At 49.3% G+C, this 22,856-nt stretch overlaps 4 protein-coding genes across 5 annotated transcripts in view; 1 reads left to right on the top strand and 3 right to left on the bottom strand.

The window, feature by feature from the left end:
* Nucleotides 1-10: 10 nt before the first annotated feature.
* On the bottom strand, nt 11-7,606 carry polr1b (RNA polymerase I subunit B). Its single transcript, XM_030379420.1, has 15 exons — nt 7,430-7,606; nt 6,848-7,015; nt 6,414-6,560; nt 6,006-6,138; nt 5,124-5,260; nt 4,780-5,003; nt 4,510-4,681; nt 4,071-4,239; nt 3,702-3,983; nt 3,485-3,618; nt 3,091-3,261; nt 2,048-2,204; nt 1,736-1,932; nt 1,390-1,640; nt 11-1,265 (listed from the first exon to the last, which is right to left on the bottom strand). Exons 1-15 carry the CDS (start codon nt 7,604-7,606, stop codon nt 389-391), a joined length of 3,396 nt encoding a protein of 1,131 aa, XP_030235280.1. The 3' UTR covers nt 11-388.
* A 363-nt stretch (nt 7,607-7,969) lies between these two features.
* Nucleotides 7,970-14,496, bottom strand: ttl (tubulin tyrosine ligase). Its single transcript, XM_030379460.1, has 8 exons — nt 14,081-14,496; nt 13,744-13,944; nt 13,395-13,473; nt 13,060-13,292; nt 12,768-12,903; nt 12,238-12,507; nt 11,766-11,909; nt 7,970-11,364 (listed from the first exon to the last, which is right to left on the bottom strand). Exons 2-8 carry the CDS (start codon nt 13,910-13,912, stop codon nt 11,091-11,093), a joined length of 1,305 nt encoding a protein of 434 aa, XP_030235320.1. The 5' UTR covers nt 13,913-13,944; nt 14,081-14,496; the 3' UTR covers nt 7,970-11,090.
* A 452-nt stretch (nt 14,497-14,948) lies between these two features.
* On the top strand, nt 14,949-18,709 carry fignl1 (fidgetin-like 1). Of its 2 annotated transcripts, none has more exons than XM_030379433.1 (2): nt 14,949-15,219; nt 15,941-18,709. In XM_030379433.1, exon 2 carries the CDS (start codon nt 15,958-15,960, stop codon nt 17,884-17,886), a length of 1,929 nt encoding a protein of 642 aa, XP_030235293.1. In that variant the 5' UTR covers nt 14,949-15,219; nt 15,941-15,957; the 3' UTR covers nt 17,887-18,709. The 2 variants fall into 2 exon arrangements, with proteins under 2 accessions (XP_030235293.1, XP_030235292.1); XM_030379432.1 differs by having other exon boundaries at nt 14,955-15,284.
* A 2,136-nt stretch (nt 18,710-20,845) lies between these two features.
* The window catches only part of ikzf1 (IKAROS family zinc finger 1 (Ikaros)), a 19,570-nt gene continuing 17,559 nt past the window's right edge, over nt 20,846-22,856 (bottom strand). The window contains 1 exon segment of the mRNA XM_030379436.1: nt 20,846-22,856. This exon segment is cut by the window's right edge and continues 28 nt beyond it. Within this exon segment, the coding sequence (XP_030235296.1) occupies nt 22,067-22,856 (790 nt within the window). The 3' untranslated portion in view covers nt 20,846-22,066.

Here is a 22,856-nt window from a genome sequence, read left to right as displayed (position 1 = left end):
CAATCATAAACAGCTTTTATACTGTAGTCTTTATTACTCTCTTCAGCAGAATTTGAAATAGCATAATCATACATAGAAACGCCCCTCTGTTATGTTACAGAAATGAACATCTTATAAAATCGATGATATGATGCATCTTTCAACCCCTATCCCCCATCATAGAGCCTTCTCATCCATCTTTAACCATTGCATTCAAACCAGCTTCACAACCCGTCTTCAACATGGCTGGTGTTGTTTTGGCTGAATTCCACGTATAGAAAAATATCTTAAATACAACATCACAAAATCATGCCTCCCTGGCTCAAAGGCACCACGGCCTGGTTCCAATCCGCATGGAGGAACCCAAACCCCCCCTCGGTCCACACGACGCCCGCGGTCGGCGGGGGCCTCACTTCACGTGCAACTTGACCTTGATGTTCATGGCGGCGAGCTCCGCCACAAAGTAGCGGAAGACGTACGGCACGTTGATGGTGTCGATGGTGTCGCTGCGGCCGCACAGCATGCACACCGTCTTGCGGTGGCGGATGGTGGAGTTGTTGGGCTTCTCCAGCAGCGGCGACAGCAGGCTGCCGCACGGCACGCACACCTCCGCCTCGGAGCGGTCCGAGCAGTTGAAGAGGCGGTCGTGCAGCAGGAAGGAGGTGCCGTGCGCCAGCAGCGCGTCGCGCTCCATCTCGCCGAAGCGCACGCCGCCCTGCATGTTGCGCCCGCCCACCGGCTGGTTGGTCACCTTGTCGCGGGCACCCTGGGTCCGCACCTGGAACTTGTCGGAGACCATGTGGCGCAGCCGCTGGTAGTACACCACGCCGATGAAGATGTCGGCCTCCAGCTCCAGGCCGCTCAGCCCGCTGTACAGGCGCTCCGTGCCGTAGTAGTTGTAGCCCGCCTCGCGCAGCAGCACGCCGAAGTGGTCCAGCGCCGCGTTCTTCTCCGAGAAGGTGAAGGGCGTGGCGTCGTGGCACAGGCCGTGCATGGACGCCGACTTGCCCGCCATGCTCTCGATGAGCATGCCGATGGTCATGCGCGAGGGGAAGCCGTGGGGGTTGAAGAGGATGTCGGGCGACATGCCGTTCTCCGTGAAGGGCATGTCCTCGGCGGGCCACAGCCGGCTGAGGATGCCCTTCTGGCCGTGGCGGCTGGCGAACTTGTCCCCGATGGTGGGGTTGCGCGGGATGCGCACCGTGATGCAGATGCGCTTGAAGGTGCCCGTGCCCTGGTCGTTGCTGCAGATCTTGATGTTGTCCACCACCGAGCTCTCCTGGTTCCTGCCGATCAGACAACCGCAAAACATTTGATCGGACTCGGGAACGAAGGAACGAATAAGCTGAACGAGAGCCAAGCTCAGGGGATTGGCGAGCGGGGGGGGGGGGGGGGGGGGGGGTGACGTACATGTAGTAGTTGATCTGGCTCACGCCGGTGTTGAGGTTGATGTAGCTGTAGAAGGGATCCCCGTAGCTCAGCTTCGCCCCGATCTGCGGGAGTCCGTCTGCGTCCAGCTTGTCGCGCACCTTGGGGTCCGCCAGGTCAGCGTGGAACACCAGGTTGTCCTCGCCCTTCATCTGCTGCGTCAGGTCCACCATCTCCGTCTTGTAGATGCAGCCGTGGGCGAAGCCCCTCTCCCAGGACGACTTGTTCACGATCTGGAGGAGAGGAGCCCCAAACCACTGCAGGTCATCACCTCGTCCCGCTCGGCCGCGATGGGGAAACCCGACTCTTAAAAAGGCGGAGGTCTCACCATGGCGTCCTCCATGTCGTAGCCCGTGTAGGATATGACCGCCACGATGGCGTTGGTGCCGATGGGGAACTCGTCGATGCCGTAGTGGTCGTACATGACGGGCCGGACCAGCGGGCTCTGGGGGGTCTGCAGGCGGTACAGCTTGTTGTCGGAGCGATTCAGGAACGCTTGAAGCGGGAAGCCCATCGTCTGTTTACCTGCAGGGACCGAGATGTGTGGGGGGGGGGGGGGGGGTTCAGATTCGAGTGGTGGGTGCATTTCAACATTTACTATTCAAGGGAATTCAAACAGAGGACCGATCGAGGCCTTTACCCATCTGACACTGGTACATGTTCCTGGGGCTCTGGTTGTGGTCGCAGTAGGGGATGAGGTTGGCCACCACGCTCAGCATGGTGTGGGGGAACAGCTCCTGGTGTGTGGTCACGCCCGGCTGGATCTCGTCCTCCATGACGCCCACGTTGATGTAGAGCTGTGAGAGGGAAAGAGAGAGCGGGAAATGTCATTAGCTAGTCTTGTAAGATGGTCCAGATATTAAGGTTTGCGTTTCCCGATTAATATCACTCTGGCCTGGGCTCTGCAGCAATTGATGTCCACATGTGGCCTTATGTTGTTATAAAAAGTCCAGCCATCCAAACCGATTAAGAAAACGCTCTTCCGAAGAGCGTTTTCTTAAATCGGTTTGGATGGCTCGACTTTTTTAACAACATAAGGAGAGACATTCTCCTCGCAGAAAAGCCTTTCGATTGATCTTTAACAAGATTAGGTCTATTTTGTATCGAACTGCTCCGTAGATTCCCACACTTTTCCTTGGCACATCCGTTGTTTTGAAATTCTACCATCTGCGGCACTCCTTAATATTCCTCAACTGGAACCCTCTCCCCGCAGCACGGATTTAATCATTTAGTATTCCTTGGAAGAGGCCCAGGACAGCGTGTTCCACTGAGGGAAACAGAATGTACACTCAGAGCGCAGGTTGGTCTCATCAGGCTGGTCATCTCTCCCCACCCCCTAGACTAAGTGCCCCCAGCCCATTCTGCCGGCGACTTGAATCCGCCCTGCAGCAGAAGGGCCTGGAGAAGAACAATAAAAAAAATTCTGCCTCCTATTAGGTTTTGCGAGAGCCAATCACTAAGCTGGCTCTTCCCCCTGGCGCGCTATTGGCTGGTTTAACACAATGGCGACAGGGAAGCGACGGCAAGCAGCCAATCGCGTAAAGAGTAATTTGAACTAGGCCCGTTGAACACGCCTCTTGTACTGAAGAAAATGACAGCAGCCTCCGCGGACCAACGTGCAACCTACGATGGAGCTTGATCTGTCCTATCCCGGTCCACCGCATGAAAACCGTTCCCACGCACCTGCTCGAAGGTTCCTATGAGCTCCTCCTTGCCCAGGGCCAGGTTGCGGACGGGGCGCATCATGCGGCAGGTCGTGGTGAAGATGAACAGGCCGGGGTACATGCTGGCCTTGCCCGTCTTGGGAACCAACACGATCTCGGTCCACGGGGGAATCCTCTTCTCCCTCAGGACCTGCAGATGGACCATGTGGTGCATTAGCAGGAGACGGGTGCTGGACTATGTGGACTGATGACCGAGTTCCAATGTTAGAGAATAAAGAAGGGCTAATGTTCTTTTTCACAAAAAAATCCTTGCGACAAAGGTTTGTACTAAAAGCAAGATATTTATCGTAACGTCTTGAGGACTCTTTAACTGAATATGAAGCCACTGGGCTGAAGGCTAACTGAACCAATACCTTAAAGGTGCGCAGTGAGTCAGCCACCAGGGGAGCGATCTCGTCCTCCATCCAGCCCACCACGTTGCCATCCAGGAGCACGACGTAGCATTCTGAGAAGGCTTTACTGGGCATCCCGTCCACAGGGGTGACACCTATTGCAACAACACAGTGGGGTGGGATACGTCAAACATCTCTCTCTCTCTCTCTCTCTCTCTCTCTCTCTCTCTCTACCCACCCAAGGAGCAGAGCAGGCCGGGCAGGCTCACGGTGGACCAGCTCTGGGAGACCATTTCACAGCTGGCGGTCATGTGGTTCATGAGGCCGCAGGGCTCTCCGTCGGGGGTGTGCACGGGACACAGGAAGCCCCAGGACTCGGGCAGCAGCTTGCGCACGGTGGTGGTCCTCATCTTGGCGAAGGCGGCCCCTCGGTGCACGCAGCGGAAGTGAGACAGGTAGCGGATGAAGTTCAGCTTGTCGGCGACGACACTCAGCCCCGAGTTCTGCACCATGCCCAGACCTGGGGGGGGGGGGAGTTAGGGCTCGGTGTGAGACGGATGAAAACATTCAGAGCGAACAAATCATCGCCATGACTGCACGGCCGTACCAGATCGGGAAACGAGAGTGCCGGTTGCGAGGAAGTATTCGAACGCCCTGGTGATCTCAGTGGCCTTCAGGAACATCTTCATCATGGAACCGGAGCTCAGCTCTTCCGTGACTTTGCGTTTCTTTTTCATGTTCAGCATTACGCTGATCAACCAGCTGGCCATCCGCTCCTGTTTGCATTGAGGAAAGGACGCCGACGGAAAGGATTACAACGCTTTCCCTTCCCCTGATGGAGAGACTCGCCCTATTGGAGCATGGTAGTCACGTGGTTTTGAACATCATTACGAAGGTTTCGTGTGATCAGCAGGCACACTCTAGAGAGTGCACCATTTACCCTCGTAAATATGGCACCTTCCCAAATAGCCAGCAGTGCATGTCATCAGACAGAGGTGACTTGAACAACGCTCCCGCCGTGTGGTGTGAGGGGCGACACCACTTGCCTTGAGGAAGCGTATGTACAGCTGTCCAGAAGTGAGGGCCTCCTGGGTCATGAGACTGTCCAGGTTCTCGTCCGTGCACTCCTGCTTGGCGAACGTGAAGAGCTTCCTGGTCATCATGCACAGCAGGTAGAACTTCTCCACGTTGGACTTGAGGTGGATGCAGATGCACTCCCTGGTGAAAGCAGAAACCGTTAGATCACATGACTGCACCACACCAACAACAAGGCCAGGCCAGCAGCATGATGGATGGAGACGGTGATGGGGACGTACTCGAGGAGGTATTCTGCAAACTGCTCATTGGTGTACCACTCGGGCAGCATGAGCTTGACCCGGAAGCGTTCTCCGAGGTAGTTGAGTGTCTGGCTGCGGGTCACGCAATTCTGCTCCATGACCATGCGCAGCATCTCGGCGGCGCAGCTCTTGTAGAAGCTGTTGTGCTCCTGGCCCTTGATCAGCTCCTGGTAGATCTGGAAGTCTGAGAAGTCCACCAGGGCCTGAACAAAACATTGTTGGGGTTAGAACATAGCACTCCATTCCAACAACTCCTAGACCTCAAGACACTCCACATATACAAGAGTGAGCCGTATTGGTAGTACAATATAATCCCTGATTACCTTGAGCACAAAGCCAAGCGGTAGAAAGAAGAGCTCTTTGTTGAATATGAAGTTCAGCATCATGGTGCCGTTCTCCAGGTAGTGAAGGTTCATGTTGACGGCCGTGTGCTCCTCCTTAACACTGTGCAAGGAAACACCTGTAGGCACAGAACACGCCCACCCGTTAACAAACTGGACGGTCAGCCAGACCGAACCGTTAACAAACTGGACGGTCAGCCAGACCGACCCGTTAACAAGCTGGACGGTCAGCCAGACCGACCCATTAACAAACTGGACGGTCAGCCAGACCGACCCGTTAACAAGCTGGACGGTCAGCCAGACCAACCCGTTAACAAGCTGGACGGTCAGCCAGACCGACCCATTAACAAACTGGACGGTCAGCCAGACCGACCCGTTAACAAGCTGGACGGTCAGCCAGACCAACCCGTTAACAAGCTGGACGGTCAGCCAGACCGACCCATTAACAAACTGGACGGTCAGCCAGACCGACCCGTTAACAAGCTGGACGGTCAGCCAGACCAACCCGTTAACAAGCTGGACGGTCAGCCAGACCGACCCATTAACAAACTGGACGGTCGGCCAGACCGACCCGTTAACAAGCTGGAGGGTCAGCCAGACCGACCCATTAACAAACTGGACGGTCAGCCAGACCAACCCGTTAACAAGCTGGACGGTCAGCCAGACCAACCCGTTAACAAGCTGGACGGTCAGCCAGACCGACCCATTAACAAACTGGACGGTCAGCCAGACCGACCCGTTAACAAGCTGGAGGGTCAGCAAGACCGACCCATTAACAAACTGGACGGTTAGCCAGACCAACCCGTTAACAAGCTGGAGGGTCAACCAGCCATCCTGACTGATGATGAATATGGTTTGACCTACCGTACGGAGTGTATCCCTGGCCCCTGCCCTTCCACTTGGGCCTGCACAAGACTATCGGGTGATTCCTCCTCGGCATGATCAACATGCGGAGGACCTTCTCGATCCCGTTAATGATGAAGTAGCCGCCCATTTCCTATTGAGGAGAGAAGAGTCGGTTTTCACATAAAGCAGATGGATGATGCCAGCTGTCTTAGTTGAGTCGGTCTGCATCAGAAATATTAGTCGGTTAAACACTTTTTGCATACGAGCATACAAGAGTTGAACCAGGCTTTTTTTGGCCCAATTAACAAACGAATAACAACAGTATTTTTTACAAAACTTCTTATCATAAATTGAATCATTCAATTGAATCGTAAGGAAATTTAGTAGTCAGCATTATCCCTAGTTGGTGTGGGATATATCTGTTACCTGGGCTTCTTCGTGGTGCTCGATCAGCTGTTTTGGGGGGAGGCCGTGCAGGTTGCACAGTTTGGACTTCACCATGATGGGTACCTGGCCCAGGTTCTGTTTGATGATGCCTTTGGGAACACCATTCACCGACCAACTTATATCTGCCTGGTAGACAAACGATGAGGCTCAGATTACAGCACGAGGGGATACTGGATCATAGCAGCTTCGTCCCTATTGTTGTCATATTCACAACATATTTGTCATATTCACATGACAACATATATGACAACATATCTGTCATATTCCCACTGGCAGTGGGATAAGAAAAAGATGGGCTACTTTATTAAATGCTGTGTTACTGATACTAAACTACTGCTACAAAACAATTAAAAACACGGTTAACCATTCCTCATGGTTCACACACAGCTGGCCCCTTTTAGAGGATGACTTACCACAATCTTTGACTTGTAAGAACATTTCCTTGCCCTGCACTCTGCGGGGAACACCCTCAGATCGCGGCACACCGTGCCTTTTGCCACCATTGGTTTCATAATGGTGGCGTCGACAAAGGCGAGGGAGACTCGGTCATTATTGTATGTGAACTCCAACGGCCGAATAGCCTGAGAAAAGAAAAAAACATGCAAAGTAAAGCAGGCTGCACATAGTAAGTGACACATATGATCATGTCGGTTTACATGAAACCGTCGTGCATTGAAAGACTTGAAGAAGGGTTAGCATAGCAGGCCTTGATCATGGAATGCATGGTTCAATTAGCTCCATCTTTATTGTGTAATAGCTTTGTTATAGTCGTTTAGCCGTGTGACGTGTGGATACCGCACAAGTGCAGTCCAAAATAATTAGTAATTAGTCATTATTAATGGTTAATGATTTATCCCTTAGATGTACACATCATGTAGCACTGTGCTGATTGATCTCCAATAGTGACCGGGTCCCATATTTTAACCCATAGTCCTTAACTTTAGAGTTAATTACTTGGTTCAAGTTCATAAACCTTATTACACAGGAGGACTGACCTGCACCACGCGACTCAGCCCATCTGTGACAGCTTGATCGAAGGACTCCGTGTGGGCTTTAGTAATGTCCTGAATGGCAGCATGTTGTTTCTCCTTCGGGACGCCGAATCCTGGTTCCGATAAATGCTTTAAACTTGGACCTTTCGAGAGATCATCCCACTTAGTTGAAAAGTCCATGTTGCTGCAGTGCTTGTTTACCACATGTGCCTGTGATACCGGAAGTACAACCCCTATGTCAGCCGGAAGAGAAAACAGTTTTCCCTGTATGAAGTGACGCGTTTTCCATTCGCTTTTGGCTACTTTGATATTATTATTTAATTATTATTTATGTTTATTATTAATAATTAAATAACGTTTAATTGAAAAATAAAAAAAGGTCATATCTACGAACACGTTTGGTGTTGATCTCTTTCAGTTCTGAATTCGCTTGATGACTCGGTTTGATGAAAACTGAAGATATATAAGTATTTAGCCTGATTTACTTCATAAATTATAAAGAAGAATCGTTTTATGTATTAATAAAGTTGGATAAAGACAATCATGGTTTCGTGCAGGTTTTAATAAAACATCAAAACATACAGAAACACACGAACAGCATTTACTTATTTTGACTAGCACGGATGCCTGCTTCTAGGTGGTGACCACCTAATCTTCCAATCTGACATTCAAAAATAATAACATTTAAAAGCACTGAAATGTATCTGGAAACAAACAGCAATGTTTTCTTTGGTAAGAAAGAGGACCCAAGATGTATGAGGAAAATACCGTCTAAAAATGATAGGATGTGCAACAAAACGTGCATGGCAGGATATAACATCAATGCTGTTCAAGAAATAACATCCAACAGTAAACCTTCAAAGGTATGGTAACAAATTCAGAGCGTTACAATCAATTGAATAAATGAAGGTGCATTTACATGCAGGAGGTCGATTGCGTCTATCTCAGGCAATGCAACAGGCGATTCCCTCTAAGGCACCCCTTCCCTTTGATGGAAAGACTTTTTCCAGCAAGTATGTTTTTCTTTCAAATACTGACACTTTTTAATTTCCCCACATGATCAGCAGATATAAAGACATTTGTATATTTGTGTACATCGTCTTGTCTCAACAGAAATGCCATTTATTTGTATTTCTTTATCAAGCAACACATCTGGGTAATGCTTCTACACATCAAAGCATGTGGATATTCACACGTATGCATCACCTCTGAGAACATGATATTAAGTCATTACTAAATAAATACACTTCAATTATTTCCCATTCCACAACCACTGGTGTTTTGCTTCATGGCTGCATTTCTTCATTTCTCAGTCAACATGTAAACACCAGCACACAGTAAATAAAAACATAAATAATGTCCATATACAGGCTGGGAGAGTACTGTGAAAGTGGATCTGTGTATGCCATTGCTGACGCTGGACTAAACAAAAAAATACATTGGAACATGAGGGACACTTTTGGGCTGAAGAGCTAAGGAAAGACCAGTGGATCTTTATTGCAAATACTAAAATAAATGTACAAAAGTCACACAAATCAAGTAGAAAATTCATGTTTTTTTGTGTTTTTCTCAAGACATTGCTAAAAACCAGGCAAATACGATAATACTGTTTACGCTATAGTGTAGCAAAATAAGTACAAAAACAATGTATTAAATTAACAAGGTGAAATGGCAGTGATATGAGGTTAATGAGCCAGGTAATTGAGTTCCCCTAGGCTTGAAGCTTGAACAGTGAAGGTTCATCTTTGGTGAAGACAAATCAAAAACGGTTGAAACTTAGAAGTATTGGAAAAGTATACAGACACTGATAAACTGCATTGGTCTGTATAGGGCTTGTACATCATAATGCATCATGGGATGTTTTTGTTGTCATATTGAGAGGGCTCAAGAGTGTTGCAGTACTGTACGATCATAAACCAACATAAATATATACCGTAAATAGGAGTAGCTTGTTTTGTCGGGACACTCTAGTCATGCACCCCCATCAACTGACAGCTCACACTGTCCAATAAAACGCATTCATTGAATCATTGTGATGCGATGTACAAGCTCTATACACTTGAATTCTTCCAAACAGAATTTTCTTTTTCCTGTTCTTTAAATAAATTCATTTTTAAGAAGCATTTTGTAAGTACATGATTTGCATTTATAAAGAGTAAGAAATGATAACCATTAATCATGTTACATTTTAAAGAAATAGGCTAGCATTAAATCAAGTTATTCTTAGTGCCAAAAAACCTAAAGAAACGATAAAAAGTGTCAATGCTTTCCATAATCGTTGATTTTGATAGTTTAGGTGTACTTTTTTTGCAATAGAAAAACATAGATTTACACTAGCCGTATCAAATATGATAGGATTATTGTACTGAAGCAATGCTTTCACCAGCAGGAGACTATGTGGTAAAGTAGTTTTACTACCTGTGACAGAACAGCCGTCTAGTGTCCTACCCAGAGCTCAGCTAAGCAGGTGCAAGGATGCGTGCGTGTGAAAATGAAAACACAATACTAACTCACTTCCACACTCCTTCTACCCTTCCAACATTAAGTAATCTGATTCTGCAGCATTCACACAACCAGCATAGAGGAATTCGGGACTGCACTATACTTGATTTGGATTTTGAACTTGTGTGTTTCTCCGTCAAACCTTGGCAGCGGGCCATTTGCAGCGAGAGGAAGGACTGAAGGTTTCAACAAACTCCTCCAGGGTAAAACCTCAATAGACCTCATTAGGACTTCGATCATCATCTGTTCAGCAAACCAGAAAGACATCAATCCTCCCCGACTTTCCCTTCCCGATTCATTACTGCCGAGGCCGACGGGAACACAAAGACTTGACTGATTCTTTTAAAGGGAGTGGGGGCTTGGGGATTCACAAAAGGCACTGCAGTTCTTCTGACTTATCCATTATCGGTTTCCATCTTCGCCCAACGTTTGTCCATCCTTATCCATCCAACGGAAGCATGGGCGGTGGCGGGCTGCACCACACTTTTCTAAAACTCATCCTTCAATTATTATCCATCTCGTCACTTGCCTCCTCCTCCATCTTCACTTTCAATATTTACATCCAAGTCTTTTATTCACTTCCCCCCGTCCCCACGTCCTGGGAGTGGAGAACACATTCATGATCATGTAACACATTATGCAGGCAGGGGCTGAAACCCCTGCCTGCATACTGCAAAACCCTCCCCAAAACCCTCCCCAATACTCAATACACACCCCACCCTGTGAGGGCTAGGTGTGTATTGAGGGCGCGTGGGGCATGGCACACCCACAGCCTTCTGTGTGGGGCAGCATAGGGCTGGGCGATTAATCGAATTTCGATCTCGATTTTGATTTTAGCGTCAAACGATCAGAAAATTAACATAATCGAGTTTTCGAAAGAAAGTGCAGAACAGCTATCTGTACATTATTTTAGATTTTAACATTTTCTTTTGGACCATTTTGTGTATTTTTTTAAGGCGAAATTTCAAAGTTCTTGAGAGGGACATGCTGAATAAATATATCATTTTTTCAAACTCAAACAAATTATCGTTTGAATAATCGTGATTTCAATATTGACCAAAATAATCGTGACTATGATTTTTATCCATAATCGAGCAGCCCTAGGACAGCATGAGACGAAGCATGGGGGAGTCACCGAGCTCGGGGGGGGGGGGGGGTGTGCCTACAGTCTGGTGAAGGGTCCCACGTGAAGGGGCCCTCTCAGCTTGGGGGAGGAGCATGAGCCAGGGGTGATGGTGGAGAAGGACGGTGAGGAGGAGTATGGGGTGGAGGAAGAGGAGGAGCCAGAGGAGGAGGAGCCAGAGGAGGAGGAGCCAGAGGAGGAGGAGCCAGAGGAGGAGCCAGAAGAGGAGGCGGAGTCGCTGCCGCTGTTGAGGTTGAAAACGCTGGAGATCGCCACGTCTACGATGCCTTGGCAGAGCTCCGGGTACAGCTTCCTGTAGGCGGAGAAGATTATATTATACAGAGTGGCAAAGATAGCCCTGCCTAGAAGCAAACTTATAAAACAATAAACCCTGGAAATGTCGCTATGGATCGATACATGAAAGCTATCACGCTTATCTAGAAAGCACAAGGAGTGCCACCTCTATCAGACTCAAAGTGATGATACTGCGAATAATATCAAGAACCAATAACCCTCCTTAAAACTCAATACATTTCAAGAATCCCAGGAGACATGAGGAGATACAGGCTTGGCTCGAGGAGTCGTCGAGCTTAACAAAAATGTGCCAAGTCAAGGAGAACACAGAGGAAGAACACTTGACTGATATACATACAGTGGCATGCACACCCATACCATCGGATCAATGAGTGCAGACGGGGCTGCCGCGGTACTCACTGTGCGCAGGCCGGTGCTCCGTTGATCTCTATCAGCCACACCCTGAAGCTGGTGTCCACCATGAAGTCGAAGCCAAACAGCTGGAAGCTCTGGTAGGACAGGTGCTTGGTGGTGATGGAAGGCTCCACGCACGACAGGCAGCTCCTGGAAGACCCAGATCACATGAGACGGTTGTTAGGGGGGCCTCCTCCATCTCAAACACTGCACTGTAAACAACCATCCCTCTTTTTAATAGGGTCGCTAAAAGACGTTTATGCAATCGCGATGACGGATAAACTAATTAGACTTGATAGATCTAACAAAGGAGTACTCCAAACACACTCAGCCAGAGATGTTTGAAAGGGAGTGGGAGGAAACCCCCAACGACGTTCTTGTTTCAAAGCTTTGAACACAAACACAAAGCAGCCCCCCCCCCCCCCCCCCCCCACAACATGAAACCATCAGACACACACAAACACACTGTGGGGCCTACTTGATGATCTGCTTGATCTGAGGTAAGATGGCGGTCTCCAGGGTGACGTGGTGGGCGCTCAGCAGGTACTGGCGGAACTCGTCGAAGAACATCTCGTTGCCCTCCTCGTAGCGCCCGTAGTTCTGCGAGTGCTCCTTCTGGATGCAGTGGTTGGTCAGGTGGCTGGTCATGTCGTCCAGGTCGGCGCTGTTGTACGGGTCCGAGGAGGTGCGCAGCACGCCCTCCCGGTACAGGTAGATGTTGTACTGGCTGTCCACGAGCACCCAGCTCCTAGCGAGGAGAACCCAGCGCACACAGGACACCGTTAGAGTCCGGAGGACGATGTTAGAAGCTGTTCACCGCTGTTCTGAATCCCTCTCAGATTAATTATTTAATGGTGATGTACAAACCGGTGTTATTGCCGAGTTCACTCTGGCTCTATGAGGGGGAATATGCATCTCACTGTGGGCCTGTTAAGTTATTTGAGGCCATCATTGTGATGAACAGCTCTTGAAAGTATTGGACATGATATTGACATTGACCTGACTTGCCTGATGTCAAACTTGCGATGGCCAGGCTCGAGCAGGAGGGGTTTCTCCAGGTACTTCTGAATGATGTGGACCTGCCCCTGATTATCAATGTACTCCAGTAACTGATTCGCATCACTGGATATCAAAATACCAGCACCTGCAGGAAGAAGTTGAAGAAGTTAAAATATTTCCACTGAAACGTTTGCATTTTAGAGTCTGTATCTCATTAGATTTTCGTAATATGGTCAAATTATAGTCTAATAGGAATGCCTAATTTGATTCAGACACACAAAGCTCAAGCAGAAAGACTCGCCTTTGGCTCCGGCGGATGACTTGGCGATCCACACCGTCCCGTCTCCGCTCTCTTTCCTGGCGTGGTAGGAGGCCAGGAACACCTCGCGCTCATCCGTCTTGGGGTTGCTCTTCAGGTGGCTGATGCCGTTCTTAGCCGGGGCCACAGGGGTGTTGAGGTTGGTGGGATAGATGATGTAGGACTCAGGCAACCAGGTTGAGGCGTCCGACAGCTCTGGGCTGGTCTTTATCAGTCTGCGTGAGGAATGTCCCGGTAAAGCAGAGTCAATGGTCAGCTATTAGCTAATTTCCGATGAATAATTCATATGTGTAGAAAATGTAACATGGTATACATACTTCACAAGTGATGCTTTTCTGCAGAGTTTATCAGCACCTCTATAATAGTTGACCAGTTGCACCAGTCCGGGTTCGTGACCTGTCCAGACAAATGTAATAAATGAAGAATTGCATCAACTTTCCATAATGTGTACAGCCTATCCCTTCATGGACTGCAGAGGAAGACGTCAACACGTCTCCGCATCGACATGATGGAGCAACTATTTTATGGTTGAGTGGCAGCCCCAGAGCATTTTATGGAAAAGATTAACGATACCAAGGTTAACAATACATAAGATGCTATATTAGGTAGCCTTCGTTTGAGTTTATCTTTCATTCAATTACAGAACAAATAAAATGTAACATTTACCTAGGCGTCCAAATGGTAACCTGTTCCGTTCCCCAAGGATCAGGTTAAATCTGGGATTGTCTCGTTTCAATCTCTTCCAGTGTCCAGTCGAAACAAGTATTTTCGCAACTTCTGCATAAACTGTACTGTTGTCGTCCCGGGTCACAAATGTATATACAGGGGAATTCATGGTGGTAGAGGTCGAGAGGCTGTGATGATGATCTAGGAATAATAATAACACACTGTTGTGTAAAGCCGGCTGGTTGGCTCTACAGCAGGCGGACTGGCGAGGGTTATCTCCGCAGACGCAATTGTTTGTAGCATGATAATAAGTCCGTCATATCCAGTCCAGACCTACCTCCTCCAGAACTCCTTTCAGGCGTTATGCTACAGTCGATAAACCTACAAATGATCCATGTATGACACTTTGTGTTGGTTGAAGGACATAGTTTGGGTTGGATGGGTATCCCTGGATTAGGGCGTGACTGCTATCGCCCCCAGTTCACGAAGCCTCTCCCGTCTGGACCTCAGATTATCTCCCCGGTTTGCTAACTGACCAATATCATTGTTAGCCCGCAAACTTTAGCACAAGCTTCTTTAAATCCAAAACAGTATACAGTAAATGAAAATGAACAAATGGTTGGCTGGAAAACTAGGGATCGAGATCGCAGTCACGCAATCCAAATGGTCTACGCGCAGTATGTCTATTATTCCCTATTCTCTTGTTGAACCCAGTGTCGTCTGTCATCCATGCAGGCAGACTACCGCAAACCGTGCCTGGTTCTGGGTAGTGTAGTCTACCCTGCAGTGTATAGGCTATTGATCGATTCATTATTGGATTTTTGCGCTGAACTCATGACCTGAGTTTATCGATACAAGAAATCCTCAAAATGTTCATATTTGCACGTGTAATATTTCTTAATAATTATTTATATGTATTTTGGCATCATACAATGTACTTAATATCCCAGTATGCAATTCGGTTAACATAGTTACGGTAGGTCTGCAAAATTGCCACTAGATGGCATTGTGGACTTTTTAAATCTAAGGTTTGCTGTGAACGAAGCAAAAATAATTGTTAAATAATGTTTAAGGAAATACTATCATGTTTTCAAAGTCCCTTGTAAGTCATAAAAATTGCGCAAATCTTTAGTGTTTTTTTTTAACATCAAAATGTCAACCTTTAAATAAAAACAATTAAAACCACACTAGGTCCACCCGGACTATGAAACCGAGCGCACCAGCATGGTCCTGTTGACACCGTTCCAATTCTTTTACCTTCCCTTCAGTTTTCCCTCGTCTTGTGTTTGCATCTTAATTGCCATTTTACTCTTATGTGAAAACATTTAATAAAGCTTATTCCCTCAATCAAGTGTACGTAATAGTGCGGTCCGTAGTTCATGAACTCGAAGGTATAAAGCCCTATGGCGGTATTGTAACCAACTCATTGGAACGCAGCCCTCGTTTACGCTTCGTGGATAAGCAGCTGGCGGGAAGGTTGGTTGTTGTGGACTAGTTGTGTTGGTCATGTATATTTTAACAGGAGCTTATCGCAAATACTAGTAAGTGACCTTCATAGATTCCTGCACATTTGGATTTGTTTCTTGGCGCTGTTGTCAAGTTGTTGTCTGACATGGTGTAGATTTGATAATATTTAGATTCTTTCTATTGTCAGTATTGAAGTACTACTGTACATCGTGACGTCACATCGCAATTACCGCCTTCATTTTGGAAGCATAGGATCATTGAATTTACCTGTTTGAGTTCATAATGTTTTTGTTTTTTTGTTGAGTAGTTATTTGTGAAACGATTAGTCGTTACAGGAGTTCATTGTGACACTGCTCAAACTGCCCCACGGTTGGCAAAGTTAACCATGTTATATTTACGTTGACTTAGGATTCTACAATGCTACATCTCTCATTAGTCCTCTCAATATGGCAGAGTATTGCAAACAGAACACCCCATCCCATGATGCATTCTTATGTAGCGATATAAAGCTCAATGCTAAGCTATAAGCGTCATTACTAAATCCAATTATGCCCAGTTTATAACAACGGGGATCCCGGAGCACATCAAAAATGTCCATCCTCTCAAATGCCAACTAATGGTTTTATAAATTGAAATGTCGTTTGGGACGGTGGTCACTGGCTAACTCGTCAGTCCTGCTGTTCCTGGGGTCATGTATTTTTAATGAACGCGGTCCTTTCTCCCCGAGCAGGCTGGAGCAGCCCGGGCATGAGTGGCCCACACCTGGACGAGTGGCAGCGGAGGTCCTTTGACATTTCATCCGGCACCTGCACACCTGAACAGAAGGCCGACGCCTTCCGGGCGCACATCCTCTCCATTCAGTATGCATGGGCGAGCTCCCAGCTCTCCCGGGCCGGCGCCGACAGCCTGCTCAGGACCTTCTCGGAGCGCTACGCCGCCGTGCTGGACTCCGACGACCCGCACGCGGGGTTGAATAACTATGCGGAGAGCGCCCTGCACCTGGCCCGCAGTCAGCGCAACCACAGCGACAAATGGGAGTCGTCCCTGACGGCGGGGAGCGTGCTGGAGCTGGCCTGCGTGCAGAGGATGATTCAGGCCGGGACGGAGGGGGGGGGCGGCGGCGGTGGCTCCCGGGTGGAGCCGGCAGATGTTAACATCTGTGTCGGACAAGAAGGCCGAGGCAGCATCGCTCCATTATTCAAACCCTCAGGAGCTGAAGTGTCCAGAACGGCAGAGGGTAGCCACACCGCGGGCAGAGCGCCGGGGGCCGCTGCAGAGAGGGGGCGTGGCTTTGAGGAGGGGACCACCGGCGCCGACGGCTTGGGCCGCCTTCCCGCGTGCGGCCAGTCTTTGTTCGGTCAGGCGGCTCCGGGGAACTCGGGCCTCGCCGTCGCCGCGCACAACCGGCCGTCCGCCCCCTTCCCGCCCTCCAACGCTGGGAAGCGGAAGAGTTTCTACAACCAGACGGGAGGGACCTCCGGGGACGCGGGCGCCAAGGGAACACACCGAGGCCGGAGCGGCTCTGAGACCCCAGCAGCAGGGGGGAACTTCCGATCCGCTCTGGAGCAGTTCATCGTCGAGCAGCAGAAGAAGAACTCCCATCAGCCCCAGAGAGGCCCCGCCCCCGGCCTGGCGGCGGCCATGAAGAGGTCCCTCGGCGCCAACCGGCCCCGAGGGGCCGCCTCTAAGTTTGTGTCGCCGCTGCCGAGATCCGAGGAAGAGGAGGGCGGGGCCAGCCTCGACAGCAACCAAGAGCCCACGGTCGTGGACGAGCGGCTGAAGAACTTCGAGCCCAAGATCATCGAGCTGATCATGAGCGAGATCATGGACCACGGGCCCCCGGTCGCCTGGGACGACATCGCCGGCCTGGAGTTCGCCAAGGCCACCATCAAGGAGATCGTGGTCTGGCCCATGCTGCGCCCGGACATCTTCACGGGCCTGCGCGGCCCGCCCAAAGGCATCCTCCTGTTCGGGCCCCCCGGCACCGGGAAGACCCTCATCGGGAAGTGCATCGCCTGCCAGTCGGGGGCCACCTTCTTCAGCATCAGCGCCTCGTCGCTCACCTCCAAGTGGGTGGGCGACGGCGAGAAGATGGTGCGCGCCCTGTTCGCCATCGCGCGCTGCCACCAGCCGGCGGTCATCTTCATCGACGAGATCGACTCGCTGCTGTCCCAGCGCACCGACGGCGAGCACGACTCCTCGCGCCGCATCAAGACGGAGTTCCTGGTGCAGCTGGACGGGGCGTCGACCGCCGCCGAGGACCGCATCCTGGTGGTGGGCGCCACCAACCGGCCGCACGAGATCGACGAGGCGGCCCGCCGGCGCCTCTCCAAGCGGCTGTACATCCCGCTACCCGAGGCCGCCGCCCGCCGCCAGATCATCGCCAGCCTCATGGCCCGCGAGAAGAACGAGCTGGCCGCGGAGGAGCTGGAGGGCGTGGTGGCGGCGGCGGAGGGCTTCTCCGGCGCCGACATGACGCAGCTGTGCCGCGAGGCGGCGCTGGGGCCCATCCGCAGCATCCAGCTCAGTGACATCGCCACCATCAGCCCCGACCAGGTGCGGCCCATCCTCTACCGCGACTTCCAGGACGCGCTGAGGGCCGTGCGGCCCAGCGTCTCGCCCAAAGACCTGGAGCTCTACGAGGACTGGAACCGCACCTTCGGGTGCGGCCGTTGAGACCGACCGGATTATTTCATAATGTTTGTTTCTGTTTCCTCTGGGTTCGATACATTGTCGGGGAAACTGTTGTTTTGATACAGTGACTTGAATATCTGTTGTTGTGTTTTGAGTTAATATTCGGGTCACTGTTTTCTTAATTGTTGTTGTTCTCTGGTTTTCGTTCCCTTGTGTGAGGGAGCTTGAGAGGTGGAAACCTGCATTATATCTGTTTGTTAAGCGGTGGACCTGGAGGACTGACTCGCTGACCTGGAGGTTAATAACCACTTTCTACATTCATTACCAAACGACCTCCATAGTTCTCCGTTTGCTCTCACAAACAAAACTGTGATGGTTTGTGACTTGTTTTTCCTGAAAGTTGTGCCTTTCAATAAACTTAAAAAGAGGAATGGTTGTGCTTACTTATTATATATTATTCCGATTCTTCATTCCGGTGGAAAAAGCCTTTCTGTTTATATACTATCTATCGAATAACGTGCCGTGGCTTGTATCGGTTGCTAATATAGCATGATACTGAGGGACGTTCCCATAAACTTCCGCTGAGTCAAGGCGGAGGCAGTGAGGTTGTTCCCTTGGCTCCTCGTGCTCTGGCAGCGGCCCGTGTTCCTGAGGCTGGATGAGCCAATCACGAGTGTGGAAATTGGGCAACAGTGAGCTCCTCCTGGGTTGCGTGATAAAGAAACAGCACTGTTGTTGCGCTGCCGGTGTGGCCAGCAGAAACAGACCGCAACGGTTAAATCCCAATAAAATGTTTGTTCTTACCTGATGCCTTAGGTACAGTTGAATTGATAGGACTGTGTCAGTCTATAAAAGTACAACAAGCTCAGTGTCTTATTGTGTCCGTCTCTTTTACTCTTCCCATCGGAATCTGTATTACATCCATATGGTTTCACTCGTTAATTCACCGTACCCTCAAAGAACAGAAACTATCATAGACTGTGCTCAGATGAAATGAAACAATTGAGAAATACATTTATTTCTCATCTTTTTGTCAAGTATCTCATCAATATTTCAGCGACGCACTGCTTGCCAAAGTATTGTTACTTTGTTTAATTAGCCAGCAATGGAAGGAGTCGCGCGTCCCCATGGGGCCCGGGGGGGCTCCTCAGAACTCCGGGGGGGCCCTTTGCTGGATCGGATAGGATAGCATCACTGTCCTCAGAATATGGAGGCAATAGACGTTTCCCAAGGTCCCCTGTGCTTGTATCTTCATTTCCTGTGTGTTTGCTTGTTAATGTGATTACAGGCTGTATGATTGCAAGCACCCAAAGTTGTAATTATAGCTTTGCGTGTTACTGATTAAACCTGTCTTGCCAAACATTTTAAGTTCAGATCCAATCTTACTCAGCAAGGCACCATTGCTATCAGGAGTAAGGTGTCTTGCTTATCTCGTAATATGCATATCGTTGAGCTCGGAGTATCTTAACATTTGATGGTTTAAAAGGCCCTACACCTTGACTTGTGACATATTGTTTAACCCATGCAATTACTGTGATGATCTAATTTTATGATGCCCATCCAAAACCGTAACATCCATCTCCTGTCCTTCTATGGCTTTCAGTTTAGTTTTATTTGGGCAGCTTCCTCTTCCCTTTTTGACCTTTCGACTGACTTCTTGGTTAATGTATATGGAATGCTTTTAATATAAGCCACGGGCTACTTCCTATCCTTAATGTGCTGCACCCGGTGGCACACCGAGTCTGCATGCAAAATAAGAACACTTAATTTTCGTGTTTTGTATGCGTCTTTAACAGTTTACATTTTGAATAATGGGTATTTTCACAATGCATGCATTCTTACAATATCGCATGTTGGTAGAACATAATACACACGTCAACGTGTACAACGACGTCCTTTAAAACGCGTGTTTAGCTTGAGAGAGTAGGCCTCCTACTCAGCCATGTAGGCCTACACTGATGCCTAGGCAGTCATCCCTTCGGATCCCCATACAGAGCAAGCGCAATCATTATAATAAAGCTCTGATTCTTAAAACGGCCAGTCGACTATTTCAAACGACTATTTCAGTCGACTGGCTGTAAAAAGAAATAAAGGAAGTGAGATTTGGGATTCTGGCTAGGAGTTGGTTGGCCAGATTATCCCTCTCATGCAAATACCCTCCCTACCCCGTTAGGTCCCAACGAAGCGTGGGGGACTCAACTCTGGCCGCAGCTGCTTCCCCTTTCTGACGAATCTCGCAGCAGCCATCTGGACGCAGCTGTGACGGTGCTAAAGGGAGCTCCACGGTGCTCCTTCAGCCGAACTGCAAGTCCTCCAGACGAGCTGGATTCCTGTAGGCCTACATGATAATCGATCATGGGATGTTTTGGTGGGCGATACTAATTCAACGTAAAAATGCCGTAGCCTTGGCTGAATTAAACGTTGTTGTGCCACGTCTCGCATGAGAAAAGCTGTGGCGGTTTCAAACACTACAATGGCTTCTCATAATGACACCTAATTTCACGATTGATTACTAAACAATGAGGTAAAAAAAAACATAATTACCAATACAGATATCATTCCAACGCTCCCGTGCGAAATGGTCATCGTGAGGTGACGTCGTGATGAACCGGTCCGGATAAGCAGCTCCGTCCACGGCCGTAGTAGGCCTCTATACCTTCAGAGAGAGGACAACCATACAATCCAAAGAGGATGTATAGTGTAAAGCCTAATCACAGCAAAAAAATCACTCTAATATAAGTGTAGGTTATACATAATAAAACGCATATGAACTACATAATGCTGTCGCTTCCATCCTAGCGGCGGGAGATTTGTGCTGTTTATAATCCAATAAATTGCAAAGAGCAAAACTAAAGACGACAGAGAGCAGGTAGTTTATGGGTACAATATTGAGAATGTAGTATGGCAAATACTGTCCACAAAAAAGTTAATTTAAATCTTTATGTGAATTAAATACAGGAGAATGAAAATAATTAAGCAAAAAATAAACACACTCGATAAATCACTTATGTAAAATACAATTTATTTATATTTCGCAAGCATGAAATGACCTTTTATCACTACTGTTCATTGACAAATAGACACTTGTCACCCAGCGGACGCAACACGGAAACCAGGTGACCTTTGAACTTAGGGAGGAAAGGATTCCAGCAGCAGTCAGTTTTTAAGCTTCATGTCACGTTATAAGGTCGGACAGGAAGTATGCAGTCAATATTACTATTCTAGAAGAACTAAATAAAACACAAATAAATACAAAAACATACTGTGACCTAAACAACAGGAAAGGCAATAAAACCAAGATGTTTAAGACAAAAAAAGTATAATAAGTGTATATTGAATACAGTAAGGGATAGTACGCAGTGGTCATTCCATTTAATATCCTTTCAATATAAAATGAATTATTTATTCTGATCCCTATGCACCATTTATATTTTTATATTTTATGATATTTTATATTTATATAAAAAGATCAATAAGAGGACATAATACAGCTGCCATGAATAGATAAACAACCTCACACCTAAATACAGCACAATGATGCCAAATAGCAATGTTGAACTTTAACGGGCTATAATAACAGCACATTGACCAAACACTTTCCATGGCACTGAAACTCAAGATAAAAAAAAGCATCACTCTGTTCAATTTGCATTTTTGGTATTCTACAAACATGCATTTTCGGTATAAAAACTATAACAGTGTATTTTACAATGGCATCTTTAAATAACTTTGTGTGTGTGTGTGTGTGTGTGTGTGTGTGTGTGTGTGTGTGTGTGTGTGTGTGTGTGTGTGTGTGTGTGTGTGTGTGTGTGTGTGTGTGTGTGTGTGTGTGTGTGTGTGTGAGACTGTGTTTGTATGCATGAGTGAGTATTCACGCAACATAGAGCAAGGGTGTGTGTGTGTGTATTCGTGTTTGTGTGTGTTAAATTGTGTCTGTGTGCATATGTGTGTGTGTGTGTGTGTATTTGTGTGTGTATTTGTTTGTGTGTGTGTCTGTGTATATGTGTGCGTATTTGTGATTGTGTGTCTATGCGTCTATTGTGTGTGTGTATATGTGTGTGTATTCGTCTGTGTGTGTGTATGTGTGTGTTTTAATGTCGGTTGAGCGTTCCTTATATGTACATGAAACATTTCGTCTGTGCAGCTCACTGGACCCCCCCCCCCAGGCCCCTCAGTCCCGCCCCCCCGGGCTCCTCAGTCCCGCCCCCGGGCCCCCCCCCCCTCAGTAGCGGTGCTCCCCCCGGGTCATGTGGGAGGAGAACTCGTAGCGGTCCTGGCTGCGGTGGCCGCACAGGTTGCACTCGAAGGGGTCCCTGAAGCCGTGGCAGCCCATGTGGATGGTGTACATGACGTGGTCCAGGAAGAGCACGCGGCAGTGCTGGCAGCGGTACGCACGCACCTGCTCCCCGTCGCCCGCCACCACCTTGAAGCCCTCCGAGGCCAGCTCCATGCTGGCCCGGATGGCGTCCGCCAGCTGCCTCTGCTGCTCCTCCTTCACCAGGGGCAGCACGCCGTTGCGCAGCCCCCCCGAGGCCATGTGGTTGGCCAGGTAGATGAGGCCCGGCCCGGCCCCGGCTCCGCCCCCTCCCCCGCCGCGGCCGGAGGAGCGCGGCTCCTCGTTGTTGCTCTCCGAGTCGCTGGAGTCCCGCCCGCTGGGGGGGCTGGCCGAGCCGTCCTTCTCGCTGGACGACTTGGACTTGGAGAGCAGCAGCAGGTTCTCGGCCGCGCTGTCCTTGGACGACAGGCCGTTGCCCGCGCCGCCGCCGCCGCTGCCGCCGCTGCCGCCGCTGCCGCCGCCCCCGCCGCCGCCGTCGGGGTTCGGCGGCGGGGGGAGCTTGGCGTGCAGCGAGGCGTACATGGAGGTCAGCGCCGCGTCGCCGCCCCCCCCGGAGGAGGAGGCCGGCGAGGTCTGCACCAGCGGCCGCAGAGACTCCGCCCCCAGGTAGCTGATGGCGCTGTTGATGGCCTGGTCCATGACGTGGGGTTGGATCATCTCCCCGGCCCCGCCCTCG

Source organism: Gadus morhua, chromosome 15 (genome assembly GCF_902167405.1).
Source record: "Gadus morhua chromosome 15, gadMor3.0, whole genome shotgun sequence".
Lineage (NCBI taxonomy): Eukaryota > Metazoa > Chordata > Actinopteri > Gadiformes > Gadidae > Gadus > Gadus morhua.
Note: the sequence above shows the minus strand (reverse complement) of the source record. Positions and strands in the feature narration are given on the sequence as shown.